Genomic DNA, 16,489 nt, shown 5'->3' with positions numbered 1-16,489 from the left:
TATACAAAAACCTGAGTTGGACACCTCAGAGAATTGAGTGCCCCTGTAGGGACCTTTCAGTGGACGTATGGCAGGTGTGTGTGTCTGTGAGTGGGTGGGTGGGGGTCATGTGGGTGTGTGTACGTGAGTAGCCACGGGTGTGTCTGTGGCCATGTGGTTGCGTGTACGTGAGTAGCTGCGGGATGTGTCTGTGGGTGGGTGGGGTGTGTGTGTGTGTGTTCTTGTGTGGTGGGTGTGGGGTGGTGTGGTGTGTGTGTGTGTGTGTGTGTGTGTGTGTGTGTGGTGTGTGTGTGTGTGTGTGTGTGTGTGTTGTGGTGTGTGTGTTGTGTGTGTGTGTGTGTGTTGTGTGTGTGTGTGTGTGTGTGTGTGTGTGTGTGTGTGTGTGTGTGTGTGTGTGTGTGTGTCCTGATCTACACTCACAGGACAGTTTTTAGGTACACCACTCGTTCACGAAAATGGATTGCTCCTACAGACAGTGAGTCAAGTGGCCGTGGCTTGCTATATAAAGCAGGCAGGCAGGCATCAAGACATTCAGTTACTGTTCTATTGAGTGTTAAAATGGGCAAAATGAGTAACCTGTGACTTTGAGCGTGGTATTATCGCCGTTGCTATGCGCGCCGGATCCAGTATCTCAGAAACGGCCGTTCTCCTGGACTTTTCACCCAGGACAGTGTCTAGAGTTTACCGAGAATGATGCAACAAACACAAAACATCCAGCCAGCGGTGATCCTTTGAGCCAAAACAGCTCGTTGATGAGAGAGGTCAAAGGAGAGTGGCAAGAATCGTGCAAGCTAACAGGCGGGCCACAAACAGATAAATAACAGCGCACTACAACAGTGGTGTGAGCACGGCATCTCGGAATGCACAACTCGTCGATCCTCGTCACGGATGGGCAATTGCAGCAGACGACCACACCCGGTTCCACTCCTATCAGCTAAAAACAACAACCAGGAAAAAGAGTGGAAAAACATTGCATGGAACATAACAGCGAATTCAGTTTACCTGAGTGGCCTGGTCAGTCCCCAGACCTCAACCCAATAGAGCATCTTTGGGATGAGATGGAATGGGCTGTTCGTAGGCATGAATGCACCGCCATCCAATCTGTAGCAACTGCATGATACCATCGCTTCAGCATGGACCAACATCCCTGTGGAACATTRCCGACACCTTATAGAATGCACCGAATAATTCAGGCTGTTCTTGAGGCAAACGGGATCCGACCCGGTACTAGAAGGGTGTATATGCCTGTGTGTGGGCTGTTAATTTCAAAATGTTCTCCTCCCATTTCAAGCAAAATAACTCAGAACACTACAGAAGCCATAGGATTTGGGAGGCCTGAGAAAGAAAGATGGGTACTTGATTTAATTAGGGAGGAGGTAGGCGAGGGCACTGGAGACAAGGAGACGTGTCAGTAACGCTCTAAGGAGACACCACCCCATTCGGCCGAGCCAGATGGTTCAATGCCGTCTGCAGCCTTCGAATGCTGCCCTTACCAGAAAAGTGACTCACCAAATTCTCGGAGGAGAGGGAAAGGTGTTGGTTTATGTTGAGACTGAGAGAAACAAGGGAAGGACAAATGGAAGAGAACACAAAGGAAAAGGAAGCCAGGATCATGCCTCCCTCCTCTCTGTGCTGACAGATGGGACCTGGTTCTCACCTGAGGTGAATAAGCACGTCTGACATCCATCTGGGAGGCTTGGCTTGGGTTGAGTGGAGGAGTGGGCACACCTCACGCTTCACTGCCTTCCCCCATTTTGGACTGGGCTCTGATTATGAAGGACACGATCAAAGATGGGGATTCAGAGAAGGATCTGTAGTCATTTCAGTATACCATGCTGAAATATACAGACAGATATAGGAGTATTATTAGACGAATATAAGCATTTTCCATCAAATAAATTGTTCCATTCACTAAACATTGAATTTACTAAGACTAAAATGTTTGATTACTGGGGAACAGAGAAGGACTAGACACATACCAACAAAGCAAGCTATATTATTAGTTACATTTTTATTTTGTAGCCTACACCTGGGATTTAAATCAGACTTAGTTGACAAGCAGAAAAGGATCAAGAGGGTGAACTGCTGATCAAAGATGTATTTTTTGCACAATGTTGAAAACCAGGTGCAGACAAACAGCCTCACAAACTGTGAAAGGTTTGATCGACAAAGAAAGTTGTTTAGCTTTCTGCTTCAAATCACCAACAGGTCCCTTTGAGCCAACCCGATGGCAGGCACACTGTAGGGTTCCTCCCTCTCAATTAGTCCCATAGGCATCACATTTCGTGAGCACTCTGTTGCCCAGAGTGACCTTCCCGCTGTCATCAGTGCCTGGGTCTGCCCCGGAACAGCCGTGCCAATATTGCACACCTCCAGGGTTGGGTACGTTACTTTCTAAATGTAATCCGTTACAGTTACTAGTTACCCGTCRAAAATTGTAATCACTAACATAAWTTTTGGATTACCCAAAATRAGTAACATAATCTGATTACATTCAGTTACTTTTAGATWACTTTCCCCTTAAAGATATACTTCTCCTTAATGCAACCGCTGTGTCAGATTTCAAAAAAGCTTTACAGCGAAAGCACACCATGGAATAATCTGAGTACAGCGCTCAGCCACCAAAACAAGCCATACAGATACCCGTCATGTTGTGGAGTCAACAGAAGTCASAAATAGCATTATAAATATTCACTTACCTTTGATGATCTTCATCGGAATGCACTCCCAGGAATCCCAGTTCCACAATAAATGTTTGTTTTGTTCGATAAAGTCCATAATTTATGTCCAAATACCTCCTTTCTGTTTGCGCGTTTAGTTCACAAATCCAAATTCACAAGGCGCAGGCACTTAGTCCAGACGAAAAGTCAAAACAGTTCCATTACAGTTCGTAGAAACATGTCAAACGATGTATAGAATCAATCTTTAGGATGTTTTTATCATAAATCTTCAATAATATTCCAACCYGACAATTCCTTTGTCTTTAGAAATGAAAGGGAARGCAGCGCGCGTGARTTAGCTCATGGCATTCTGCCAGACCCCTTAGTCAAAAGACTGTTGACATCTAGTGGAAGCCTTAGGAAGTGCAATCGGACCAAATTTACACTGTATCTTGGATAGGCATATACTTGAAAATCTACAAACCTCAGATTTCCCACTTCCTGGTTGGATTTTTTCTCAGGTTTTTGCCTGCCATATGAGTTCTGTTATACTCACAGACGTCATTCAAACAGTTTTAGAAACTTCAGAGTGTTTTCTATCCAAATCTACTATATAAATCTACTAATATGCATAGCTTAGCTTCTGGGCCTGAGTAGCAGGCAGTTTACTCTGGGCACGCTTTTCATCCAAACGTGAAAATAGCGCCCCCAGCCATAAGAAGTTAAGAGGCATTAGAAGAAGACAATATAGTATGTTGAACAATTGAACAACATCTATTGGATAAATCAATGTTAAAGTTTACATAGCTGGCCATATATGGATGTTACATTTATAGGTTGGTTATGTAGACTTCTTCTAACCCATCGCTTTCTACTACATATAATAATACGATTCAATTTATCTTTACATTTAAAAACCAAAGTCTATCAGAATTCCAGTCATTCCAATAAATGTTATACCCCTTGATCTTCAAGAATAGGATTRGAAAATATGGAAGTATAGATTAACAAAATTGTTTAACCTGATCATAACCCCAAACTAAGGATTTATTAGCCAGCCCTACTCTGTTGTTTATGATTTTGTTGTCATGGAAGACTGATTGGGCTCATTGATTCAAGTCGAAAAATAAATGTTACTCTCATGGAATGGCATGCTTGAGCACTACTAAAGTGCTATTTAGATGTGAAAATGAATGCCACATGCTGCATTTGCTATGGGCCTATCATTTACCTTTTTGTTAGTGACACTTTGATATCTTGATAATATGCAGCTCTTTAAAAGGGCAAATTACAAAACAATTACAAAATGCCACCCCGCCTCAGTTTTGTTAAAAACCCCTCTCAGACTAATAGACAGAGCTATGGATGCAAGGACTGATTATCCATGATATCAAAATGATTGTTTTAACCATGTTATGAGGCTATACAGTGTTTGTTACATTTACAATTGAACTAAGCTCATGAGGCATAAGTTATATTCTTCAAGAATCAATGGATATATATATATCATTTATAAGTCCAAAAATGGATGAAACTACATATTGCCCCTTTAAGTCTATCAAAAGTGTGTGAGTTTGAGCATGTGTCCATTAGGCCGATGGATTTTTTATTTTAATCAGCATGAATTAGATTGAGCAATAAAAACCTCAATTTTGTTCCATAGGCTGGGTCCGCACTATGCAGCTGCTGCAAGAGCACATTTTTCACTGGCTATCCACTGGTTTCAAAAACAATGATTGATAGGCAGGTTAAACTTCTTGAATTCAAACATTATTGGGTTCAAATAAACATTTAGATTTGTGAACAGCCATCCACAACAACCACAATCCGTAAAGCACAAATAGCTAAATGAGAGAGTAGCATTGTTTCACATCAATGCGCTATGTACAGTATATATCAATAATAAGTGATATCCGTATTGCCGTAGACTACACCACTGCTGTCATCCTTACCTCCAAGCGTTTATTCAAGTTGGATAATCTTTTGATGCCGACAGCAGTCYCACCATTGGAAGACATATCTTGGACTGTAGCCTAAAAAAGACTATTCCTGCTCATTTCCCGCGATCCATCAAACACATTTGGTGTGTCATCCTAGTGGTCTCTGACTTGTGGTCAGACTCGCTCAGGTGGAACAAATTTAAACATGCGCCTTTTTTCGAAGCTGATTTGAATGTCATTGAGWAAACAGAAAATTGTCAAAGATTATATCGCAAACATCCTTTCTGAATTTAAAAGTAATCTTCAAAGTAAACATTTCGTTTTTCAAAAGTATATGTAATCTGATTGCAATATGTTTGCTGCTAACGTAACAGATTACAGTTACCGTTAAAAAAAAATCCCTTACATGTAATCGGTTACTCTCCAACCCTGCACACCTCCCAGGGGTAGGGAAGGAGTGAGAGAGAAAGAGAATAAGAAGAGAATGGAAAAAAGAGAGAAACATTTTCTACTTGTGAATGGTAAAACTACAAATCTCAAACCTCATACACTAACAACAAGGAATTATGGCAAAGCACGCTCACTGAAAAGATACTAGTCTCGTAAATGATATATTCTGAGCTGAAGAAATGTAYAATTGACTAACGGGTGAACCACAAGGCCAAACTGCCGCCATAGCACCGTGAATGACCCAGTTCCATAATTTATTAAGTCATGTGACTTGACTTATTGCTTTTAGTTCCTAGAGGTGCAAAGGGCCAGTACTGTATGGAATTGTCAGACTCTGGTTACACCTCAGCCAACCCGGTAACATCCCAGCCACCCCGGCTCTTCACACCCACTGCCTTACCCTAACACCATAACCTAGCCGTTACATCATACAAATATGGACCTCCAATTTAGACCCAAATGTAGATCTCCTGCTGGCCATTAATAGGCTACTGCTCTGCTGGCCAGCCTCTACATTTGAATTATTATAGGATGTGTGAGAGGAGTTTGTGGTAATATATACAGTCTTGTTCAGTGGGATGTGGGTGTTTGAGTGATTCTGGATCTCTGTAATCTGTTCCACTGCGAGGAAGAGACAGCATTATTCTTCAATCTACAGCTCGTTATCTACCCATCAGCCATTTGGACTGGGTCTGACTTCCAAGTTGCAACATTCCTCCTCGCGGCTTATTCACTGTGACTTCCATTGAAGCTCGGAAACAAAAATAGCAAAGCGTAATGCATCTGGGTTACTTGTTGCCATTATCTTATATGTAGTTTAGCACACGCGTGTCACGTACAGGTACGCTCACTCAAACTGCCATGCTATAGAATGAGAAAAAAACGTGCTACAGCGTCTATGAGTGGCACCCTGGAGATGATTAAAACGCGAGTGTGTCACGAAGGGCACCTTTGAAGCCATACTGAAGGTGCCTCTTCCCATGGTCACATGTGTCTGTCAGACTAGTGCGCTCCTATTAGGGGTTATATAAATAGCACTGCTATCAGGTGTAGTCGGCAGATGGTTTACCCCTGGGGTGGAAAAACAAGTTACCAAACGAGTACTGTTGTTGTTTGTACTGTAGACATGCTTCAACAACCATATAGATATGTATGTTTTCAGTCTTTGTGGGGGGTGATTGAGGGGAGGGTGATTGGGGGGGTGATGATGATGTAACATGCCAAAGATTAACAAAGAAATAATAGCTTGCTCTACCTTTTTCATAAGGTATTTAATTCTATACATTATCTCAATGTAAATACTATCCAGAGATTGGGGGAAGACCCTGTTTGTTAGGAAGAACCCCCCAAAATACTGTTATTTTCATTAGGATTGGAACAATTGTAAGGAAAATAGAACTTGACCTATGAGAAATGATGATTCCCTGACCACTGCATCTTACGTTTGAGTCAATTTCTCTGTTACTGCCAACAGAAAAGCAGTAGATCAGGGGTAGTCAACTAGGTTCAGCCGCGGGACGATTTTTGTCAGAGAAGGTGGTTCGGTAGAACACAATGACAATAGTTTGTACACTGCAAATTGACCACAACTAAGCCCAAAAAAGAGATTGTATTTGAAAATAACAATAATTTAATTCCTTTATTACATTGAGACATAACCACGTCTCTTTTTTTTAATTCATGGGAATACTTGGGAACAGTTCCCTGAATTAAACTCATTTTACAGTAAAAAAAATTCACTTTGGGGGGCCAAAATAAATCACTCCTGGGCCGGTATTGGTCCGCGGGCCGCCTGTTGCCAACCCCTGCAGTAGATCAAATTGCTGGCCATCAACAATTATAGTTGTCTGTATTAACATACATTTTACATATACAACTACCGGGTACTGGCCCTTCTTTTACTCAGAGACCTAGAATCACTTTAAGAGCAATACAGGGGCATCTGTGACAGTGTGGCAGCTGGGGGTGTCTTGGCTGTGTCAGTGTGGCAGCTTTTTGTTGTTGACTACTTCCGTCCTCTCTCTGTGTGGCGGCGCTTCCGTGGAGGGGCGAACGGCGTGCGTCTCTGTAATCCTGTTAGCTGCCGCGCCAACGCCGCAGTCAAAGAACTGAATAATGGACTCCCCGCCAAATGTCGGCACTCCGCAGACATCGCCGCGGTAATCCACTGTGATGAGTACAGAGTGGATGCCTGCCCCAGTTTCTTCATTTCCTTATAGACCAAAGGGATGAGAGAGAGAGAAAGGGAGAGAGAGGGAGAGAGAGAGAGAGAGAAATTAAAAGAGAAAAATGAAACAGAAAGAGAAAAATAAAAATGAAACAGAAAGAGAAAAATATAACATCTCCAACAACAGGCGTCACCAGAAAAAACAGACAGCACACTAAAAGATGCATCTTGCTCATTTGAAAGAACAAGGACAAATGGAGATTGTGGGAAGGGCTGCGTTGACTTGTGAACTTACAGTAGCCTATGAGATGATTGGCACAAATGGTTTATCTCTGTTAAATCAAATGGCATACAAACGACTGCTGTGTTTTGTCCAACACTCAAAAGTTCCCTGTCATTCTCATATTGCACGTCAATCTGGTTGAATTATATATCCTATGTCATCTCATAGTTTAGTCACAGATGATTAGAACAAGTGATAGTGGATGGGACTCTATCAGTTTTTCAACGCTAACCATATTGTAGCACAGTGTGAGTCGGTAATCAGGCCAAAGCTAATGACCAAAGCTAATGACCAAAGCTAATAAGCTAATGACTAGCTAGCAGTGAGAGTAAAGGACCAAGATTACCAACCTGCAGCTGCAGCAAATGGAGTGACAATGAACGGTAGCCATGTTACACAGGTCATTTCCTGCTGTGGAGTGGCTTGCGTGATGTGTTTTCCCTAAGCTTTTTGGTACTCCTGCTCACAACTGCAGGAGCCACATCAACCAAAGCTGTCGCTCAACTGAGTTCCCCAACTGAGTTCCCCAACAGGCTTCTCTGACTGTGAGAGCATATTATGCAAATTGTTTAGTTTTTTGACTTCATTAAATGTTTTGGTTTGTTGAAAGCAAGTCATGGTAATACACATTGAAGTTGGATGCAGAATTTTTATACTTTTTTGTCACATTGGTTGATGCTCATGTCTCTCTCTCTATCTCTCTCTCCCCACCCACCCCCTCCCTCTTCTCCCCCTGTCCAGACACCAGGCTTGGCTCCTGATCCATACAGGAACTACATGCCCATTGCCCCTGGGAGCCCCATCTACGACTATGCCACCATCACTCCTACCGTCCCCCAGCCCCAGCCCACCCCCACCCAAACCAGCCACACACCCTCCGCTGCAGCCTCGTTCTTCATCAGGTAAGTCAAAGCCATACTTTACCCTAAAAAGCCTTGTGGGTGATATATGCATATGTAGATTTCAGAGACTTGTGAACTTGTCGCTTGATCGATGACGCAATCCACTTTGAAACTGCTGCCTCTTTTCACATATCAGGTCAGTCAATTCAGGAAGTGAACTGACATTTCAATTCAGTAATAAAAAAAATGGCATATATTTTCAATAACTCATTCAATCGAAAAGTTTTTACATTTGAAATTTAAACCACTTCCTCAATTGACTGCCTTCAACTCGAATTGACCCCAAACCTGCTACACATCATACAAATAATGGTTATATCCACCTTTGTCTTGGATTGGACCCATCCAATAGGGCATATGTGACCAACAGCCTCGATTGGGTCTTATGTAGCGACATTTGAAATTGTGATTTTTACATTGGATTAAAGTAGAGACTCAGAGCTAGAAAATGGTATATCAAACACTGCAGTTGAGAAACAATGGGAAAGTAATTCTGCCTCGAAAGCTGATAAACTTGTATCCCCACTTTTGAGAAAATGGCACTTGAATGTTTTGGTATCCCTACTGGAGACCTCTTCTTTGTCTACACCAATTCAGCATCGTTCACGCCCTCTTAAGCCTCAGCCCCACCCATCTCGAAAGGGTTCACATGTAAGGCCATGTGCTAAACCGAGTGAGTAGTTTAGTAAACAACCAAAGATTTCAAGACTAAAAGTGGTAAAAGTAGTAGCCTACAATAAGGAAAAACTCCAGGTAAAAATCCATGTTATCTAGTCCTTGGCCCATATCCTAATCTGACTTTGGTGCAGATCATGTTGTTCTTCACATTACCATCTCTGGTAAACACACACTATATCAAACAAAACTACATTTATTTGTCACATGCACATGATACAGAAGGTGTAAACGGTACAGTGAAATGATTACTTGCATAGTAGCAATATCAAAAACAGGAAGTGTACAGATATAAATATTTGATCATTATTAGATGACCCTTACCCAGACACACTGGTCTAAATTGATGGGTCATGTGAAGGAAATGCTATAATCAATCCCCCAGCCACATCTAGCTAAGTGGATAAGTCACTATTGTCTAGACATGTACACATGTTCATTAAATACAATAGATGGTCGTAACCACCCCCAGACATAACTGGCTATCTTGATGGGTCATGTGATCATCTCTCTTGTTTAGACATGTAGAGTCTTGTTTAGACATGTAGCTAAATAGCTAGCTAAACAATTAACCGGAATAATCCCAACTCATACTACTACCAATACAAAWTTGTCATAGCTGTAGTATGAATCTGCAGGTAGCTGGAACCATTTAACTCTGMTTTGTTTGGCCAGTGTTGTGTCAAGTAACATTGGTTCACACTGACCGTGGCGTATGCAGAAAGTAGCCCATCACTTTTTCCCAACTGATCTGTCGATAGGGTCTGCTAAATTCAGGGCATCAATGTTGTTGAGAAAAGTAGCAAAACTCTTGGCCAGGTCACAGTTGCAAATGAGAACTTGTTCTCAACTAGCCTYCCTGGTTAAATAAAGGTGAAATAAAAATAAATARGACTAACGTTATATCTTTAAAAACTGTGCAGTAGAAAGGACTATCAACACATAATGAGCAGCTCACGTTATAGACAGAGGCATGCTACGTCTCAGCCAATCATGGCTAGCAGGAAAGTCCCTGTCTTTTCCGTGGCTAAACCAACTAGGCTCGTAATTTAACAGTTTTACTGGTATTTACGGATAGAATACAAGTTTGTTATTAAAGCACAGGAAAATGCTCATGTTCCAGAGGACATTTCTGGCAAAAAAAAKCTAATTTTGATAAAYAAATACATGTTTATTTTCAAATTCCTCTCCTGTAAAGTAGTGATGTGCGACATATGCCTAGTTTCCTAAAACTAGTTACATGACCAGAGACTCAACACATTCCCTCCCCCCATCTGGTTGTTTTAAGGCTATATACCTTTTAAAGGTAATTAAGGAAGACTGCATTCACCGTAAACGCTGCATGTGTCGGCTTAATTGGAAATCTTTAAATGCCAATCGCGCTATAACGCAGATCTTCCTCGGTCCAGATTATATCTAAGCCGTAGTCTCCTTCTCCACTTCCAAGGGGAAGGCAGGATACAGTCTGCCCCATTACTTATTCAGCCCTCCAGTACTGTTCGTGTCAAAATCTCTGAGCCTTTTCCCAGGCTACCAAAATACTCTGTCGCTGCTGGCAATCCATATATATTGCTAGTATTGCTTGTAGCCCTAGCCTCAGATGTCAGTGATGGATGCCTGGGTTAGTCACTTGGAGTGGGGAGATAAGTAATTTATATATAATTTTCACACATTAGCTACCATTTGACAGCCTATGGAAATGATGATGCAGATGTTCCTTAGCTCTGGAACACGACATTGGAAACTAAAAGCATAACAACCTAAATGAAAGCCTCAAAGTGAATTTTTCTGTCCAGAATGAAGTTTGAGCAGTCTACATGCCAACTAGCTGACTAGGTTAACTTCCTTAACTTCCTACATTGTAGTATTTGGAGGTTGTTTAGAGTGCATCCAGAAAGAAGGGTAGAAGACAGAGAGAAAGTAAATACTTGTGTTTCCCTGAGCGAAKCAAGGAAACTTATTGAGAAAGATTTCACACTCTGACACTGAGGATATTTTCTGCCAGCACTGTGAAATAATAATCTMTATCTAGTGTAAGAGAACATACCTCAAATGTCAAGCGTAACGTTCACTCATATGCTACAGTCATTATTTGGTTGGACTACTATTTTTATCCTGGTGAGATTGACACACTTGTCATAAATCTTTGTCTCAGGGATTAATATAGAGTTGCTAGTTTGTGTCTGACAGAACTGCGTCGCTAATGGGAAACCTATTCCCTATATAGTGCACTACTTTTGACAAGGGCCCACAGGGCTCTGGTCCACTATGTAGGGAATAGGGTGCCATTTGGGACTTTGAAATGCCTCCACACTCTTTTTCCAGTTCTAAAAATTGCAACTGTGTCTGTCTGTATTTTGACTCCGATTTTCATTGGAAACTGAAATTGATGTTGGATTTGAGTTAGACAGACAACTATAGCAGGACAACATCTAACTACGTAAATCATAAATATGTATTCCTGTAGTTTCTTGTAGGCCTGGATGTATTACGCTTTACAGCCAGCTGTAGTCGTGGTCTTATCGTGCTATATTTCCCATCAGCCAAAGCTCTAGTTCAAAGTAGRCTACCACTTCAAAGAAAAAGTAGAACTTGCCCACGCAAAGACCAAATCAATCCACTTCGACACCCTTTCAGCAGGTGGCCAGATTATCAGATAGGATCTATTTCAGCAAGTAGGCCAGGCATTCTCTACTGAAAGGTCAACAACAAACATGGAGGAGAAGGGGAGAAGGCTGAACTGAAAGCCTTCACAATACCACTACTCTGTATTTCTGTACCGTTGTGTGTCGTGGTGTGTGTGTGGTGTGCTCCCATGAGTGTGTTGTGTGGAACTGGTGCATGTGATGGTTGACCGTGTGTGACATTGTTGTGTCGTGTGCGTGGTTGTGTTATGTGGTGGCTGTGTGTGTGTTCCATCTCGTGATTGCCCGCCTGTGTGTTGTTCGTGTGTGGGTGTGTGTTTGGGATGCTGTGCGTGTGCTGTTTGAGCTGCCGTGCCATATGGCCTCTATATTTCTTTCATGAAATCCAACGAAAGGAGGTACAAGAAGGAACCTTATGGTTCATATAGGTTAGGTTATAAACCATATGGTGCACAGGTTATACAACCTATATAGTGCAAGTTATAGAACCTATTGTGCACGGTTTAGTTATAGAACCTATATGGGCTTCGTACGGTTCAGTAAGAACCCCTATCATGGTGCAGCGTTAGTCTATACTAAACCTATATGTCTAAGCGTTAGTCTATAGAATCCTACATAATCGTGCGTTGCGTTTATAGAACCTAATTGCAGTTAGTTATAGAACTATATGGGTGCAGTTCAGTTATTTAAACCTATATGTCAGCTAGGTCCTATAACCTATATGTTGGCACGGCTAGTCTATAGAACTATTGGTTTGCTAGTCTTAGCGCTACGTATAATCACCTAATGATGCCACAACGTTGGTATAGAACCTATATGTGCAGAGTTCATAACCTATACTCGTGCACGGTTAGTTATAGAACCATTCATGTAGGTACGTGATAAACCTATATTGAGTTAGTTATCAGACCTATACTTTAGGTTAGTTATAACCTATATGTACGCAGTCCAATACCGGTTAATAGAACCACCTTCTGTTAAGCTAGCTTAAAGCCAATGCGGCAGGCGTAGTATTATTAAGAACCTTATTATCTTGCAGCGTTACGGGTCTACTCAAACCTATATGGCTACTTATATAACCTAAATGGTTGCAGGTTATAGAAACCTATATTTGCAGGTTACGGCTTATTAGAACCTATATGTAGTTAGGGTTATAGAAACCTATATGGTGCAGGCGTTATGTTATAGAACCTATATGGTCAGTTAGGTTATCCATATAGACACTATTGGTGACGTTAGTTATGCAGACCTATATCGGGTATTATAGAACCTATATGTGCAGGTTGGGTTATAAACATATTTAGGTTACTAAACCTATAGGTGCAGGTTAGTTTATAGAACCTATATGGGTGAGTGGTTATAGAACCTATATGATATTAGTTTATAGATACCTATATGGTAGCAGTTAGTTTAATGAGAACCTATAAGGTGCAGGTTAGGTTATAGAACCTATATGGTGTAGGTTAGGTTATAAGAACTATATGTGCAGGTCTAGGTACTAATAGTCATTGGTTAAAACCATATGGCTGAGGTTAGGTTATAGAACCATAGTCGGCAGGTTAGGTTAACGACCATATGGTGCCCATTAGGTTATAGAACCTATTAATCGGTGCCCAGTTAGTTTATACTGTCCTGGTATAGAACCTATATGGTGCAGGTTAGGTTACTAACTTATGCGTGCAGCGTTAGTTATAGACCATATGTGCAGGTTAGTTTAATAGAACCTATATGTGCAGGTTAGGTTAATTAAACCTATACATGGTGCAGGTTTGTTATAGAACCTATATGGGTGAAGGTCATTAACCAATATCGCGTTTGAAGGTTATTTTAAGAACCTATAATGTGCAGCGTTACGTATGTGCCATGTAAGTAAACCTATATGGTGCAGGTTAGGTTATAGAACCATAGTCAAGTCCGATGACTAGTGCCAGTTAGGTTATAGAAACCTACTATTCGGGCAGGTTAGGTTATTAGAACCTATGATGGTGCAGTGCCCACTCTTCAGAGTTATAGAAACCTACGTATGTGCACGTTAGTTATAGAACCTACCTATGTGCCGATGTTAGGTTATAGAACCTATATGGTTGGGGTTAGGTTATAAACTATATGGTGTAGGTTATTATAGAACCTATATGAGTTGTTATGAACCATATGTTAGTTAGTTATAGAACCTAATGGTGTTAGTTATAGAACCTAATGGTGCATTAGGTTAAAACCTATATGGCAGGAGGTTATAGAACCTATATTCAGGTGTATAGAAACCTATATGTGCAGGTAGGTTATAACCTATATGGTGCAGGATATGGTTATAGAACCTATATTTAGTTTATTTTAGAACCTATAGGGTAGGTTAGGTTATAGAACCTATATGTGCATGGTTATAAACCTAGTGTTTGTTATAGAACCTATATTGAGGTTGTTATAGAACCTATATGGGTTGACCCTAAATGGATGGTTAGTTAAACACTATAATGGTGCAGGTAGTTGAACATAGGTGCGTTAGTAAGAACCTATTATGGAGGTTTAGGTTATAAACCTATATGTTGCGGCTAGTTATAAACCTATATGGTTAGTTAGTTATAAACCTAATGTGTGAGGTCTATAAACCTATATGGTCATTAGGTCTATAGAACCTAGTTAGGCTTATCAACCTATATGGTATTAGTTTATCAACCTTATGGTCATTGTATAGAACCTATTCTGCATGATATCTATAGAACCTAGATGGTGTAGTCTAGTTAACTAGAACCTATATGGTGCAGGTTAGTCGTATAAACCTATGTGTTAGTTATAGAACCATATTATAGTTAGCTATAGAACCTATCTGCGTGCACGTGGTTAAAGACCTATGACTGGTGCTAGTTACGATATAAAATCTATAGCTAGTTAGGGTTAAGAACCTTATGGTGCAAGGTATCTATATAAGAACCTATATGGTTGTAGTTAGTCTATAGAACCTATATATTAGGTCTATAAACCTATAGCGTTATGCTGTAACATCCCATATAACCAGGTGGAAACTGAAATGGACAGTTGGTATGATAGGAGTATGCGGTATGAGAAACATTTTGCACAATATCATGATGTGAATAGGATAAATACTACAGAGGTGGATGGAGGAAAGTGCTTTTCATAGATGAGAGCACTCAAAATGATTTCTACTTTTAAGTGCTTTGAAAGCCAGAGTAAAACTACAGAGTAAAACTACAGAGTAAATCTACAGTGGGAAATTGGTAGGATAATAGATTTTTTAGGAAGAAGAAGGTCTGTGCGGGAAAAAAGCATGACATACGAGTGACATTAACAACACAGATATACAATGCCACAAAGCACACAGAAGCCGCTTCACAGAGAATTTCTAGAAAGTGCTTTCCATCACCAGTGCTGTCTCTCAAAGCCCCTCCACCCTTAAAACGTTACAGCACATACCAAAGGAAAAGCCCTTCAGAAATCACCAGGCGAGAGACAGAGAGCCTTAAGTATTAAACCTACGATCACATCAAAGTCATCCCGGGCAGCCTTTTTTTAAGACACAGAGAACGAACGAGAGAGAGAGAGAGAGAGAGAGATAGAGAGAGAGACCACTCTCCTTTTATCTGTAAATCTTTGAAGGTTAGATTACCATTACAGTCATAAAACCTCTCTCTCCCAGCAGATTGAATTTTTGCACCGCCGAGCAGATTTTGAGAGCCATGCCACGGCAAAAGCCTGGGAGTGAACCGTCCTGCGAGGGATGGATCATCCGAAACAGATAGATCATATACCTATCTGACACACACTGACTTATTGGAGATACAGTAGCTGACGCATTATACATAGGCAAGAACTTGGACGCATCCAACTGGTTTATGCACTGTGTGTGCTATAGCGCACATCTTGTTGGATTTCGGTGCATTTGAAAGAATGGAAATTCAGCTTAAGGGAGTTCTATGTGGARATACACTCACCAGACAGTTTATTAGGTACACCCATCTAGTACTGGGTCAGACCACCCCCCTTGCTCACAGAACAGCCYGAATTCTTCGGGGCATTCTACAAGGTGTCGGAAACGTTCCACAGGGACGTGGGTCCARGCTGATGCAATGGCATCACGCAGTTGCTACAGATTGGATGGCGGTACATTCATGCTGCGAACAGCCTGTTCCATCTCATCCCAAAGATGCTGTATAGGGTTGAGGTCTGGGTACTGACCAGGCCACTCAAAGTAAARTGAACTCACTGTCATGTTCCAGGCATTGTTTTGTCAATTGTCAATTGTCCAGTGTTGGTGATCACGTTCCCACTGGAGCCACTTCGTCTTGTTTTTAGCTGATAGGAGTGGAACCTGGTYTGGTCGTCTGATGCAATAGCCCATCCGTGACGAGGATCGACGAGTTGTTCGTTCCGAGATGCCTTTCTGCACACCACTGTTGTACTGTGCTGTTATTTGTCTGTTTGTGTCGCGCCTTTTAGCTTCCACAATTCTTGCCATTCTCCTTAGACCTCTCTCATCAACAAGCTGTTTTCGCCCGCAGGACTGCCACTGACTGAATGTTTTTTTGCTTGACGCACCATTCTTGACCAGGAGGGCGGCCATTTCTGAGATACTGGATCCTGCTCACCTGGCACCGACAATCATACCAAGTCTCTTAGGTCACTCGTTTTGCCCATTCTAACGTTCAATCGAACAGTAACTGAATACCTGTCTGCCTGTCTGCCTGCTTTATATAGCAAGCCATGGCCACTTGACTCATTTTCGTGAACGGGGTGGTGTACATAATAAACTGT

At 41.4% G+C, this 16,489-nt stretch overlaps 1 protein-coding gene across 1 annotated transcript in view; it reads left to right on the top strand.

The window, feature by feature from the left end:
• The window catches only part of LOC111954055 (kinesin-like protein KIF26A), an 87,787-nt gene extending 78,730 nt beyond the window's left edge, over positions 1-9,057 (top strand). Inside the window, exons 4-5 of the mRNA XM_023973552.2 lie at positions 8,242-8,402; positions 9,000-9,057. Coding sequence (XP_023829320.1) covers positions 8,242-8,402; positions 9,000-9,057 — 219 coding nt within the window. The remainder of the gene's footprint in view (positions 1-8,241; positions 8,403-8,999) is intronic.
• The last annotated feature ends 7,432 nt before the right edge of the window (positions 9,058-16,489 follow it).

This window comes from Salvelinus sp. IW2-2015, linkage group LG28, assembly GCF_002910315.2.
Source record: "Salvelinus sp. IW2-2015 linkage group LG28, ASM291031v2, whole genome shotgun sequence".
Taxonomy (NCBI): domain Eukaryota; kingdom Metazoa; phylum Chordata; class Actinopteri; order Salmoniformes; family Salmonidae; genus Salvelinus; species Salvelinus sp. IW2-2015.
The sequence above is the reverse complement of the archived record's forward strand: the minus strand, read 5'-3'. Positions and strand labels throughout refer to the sequence as shown.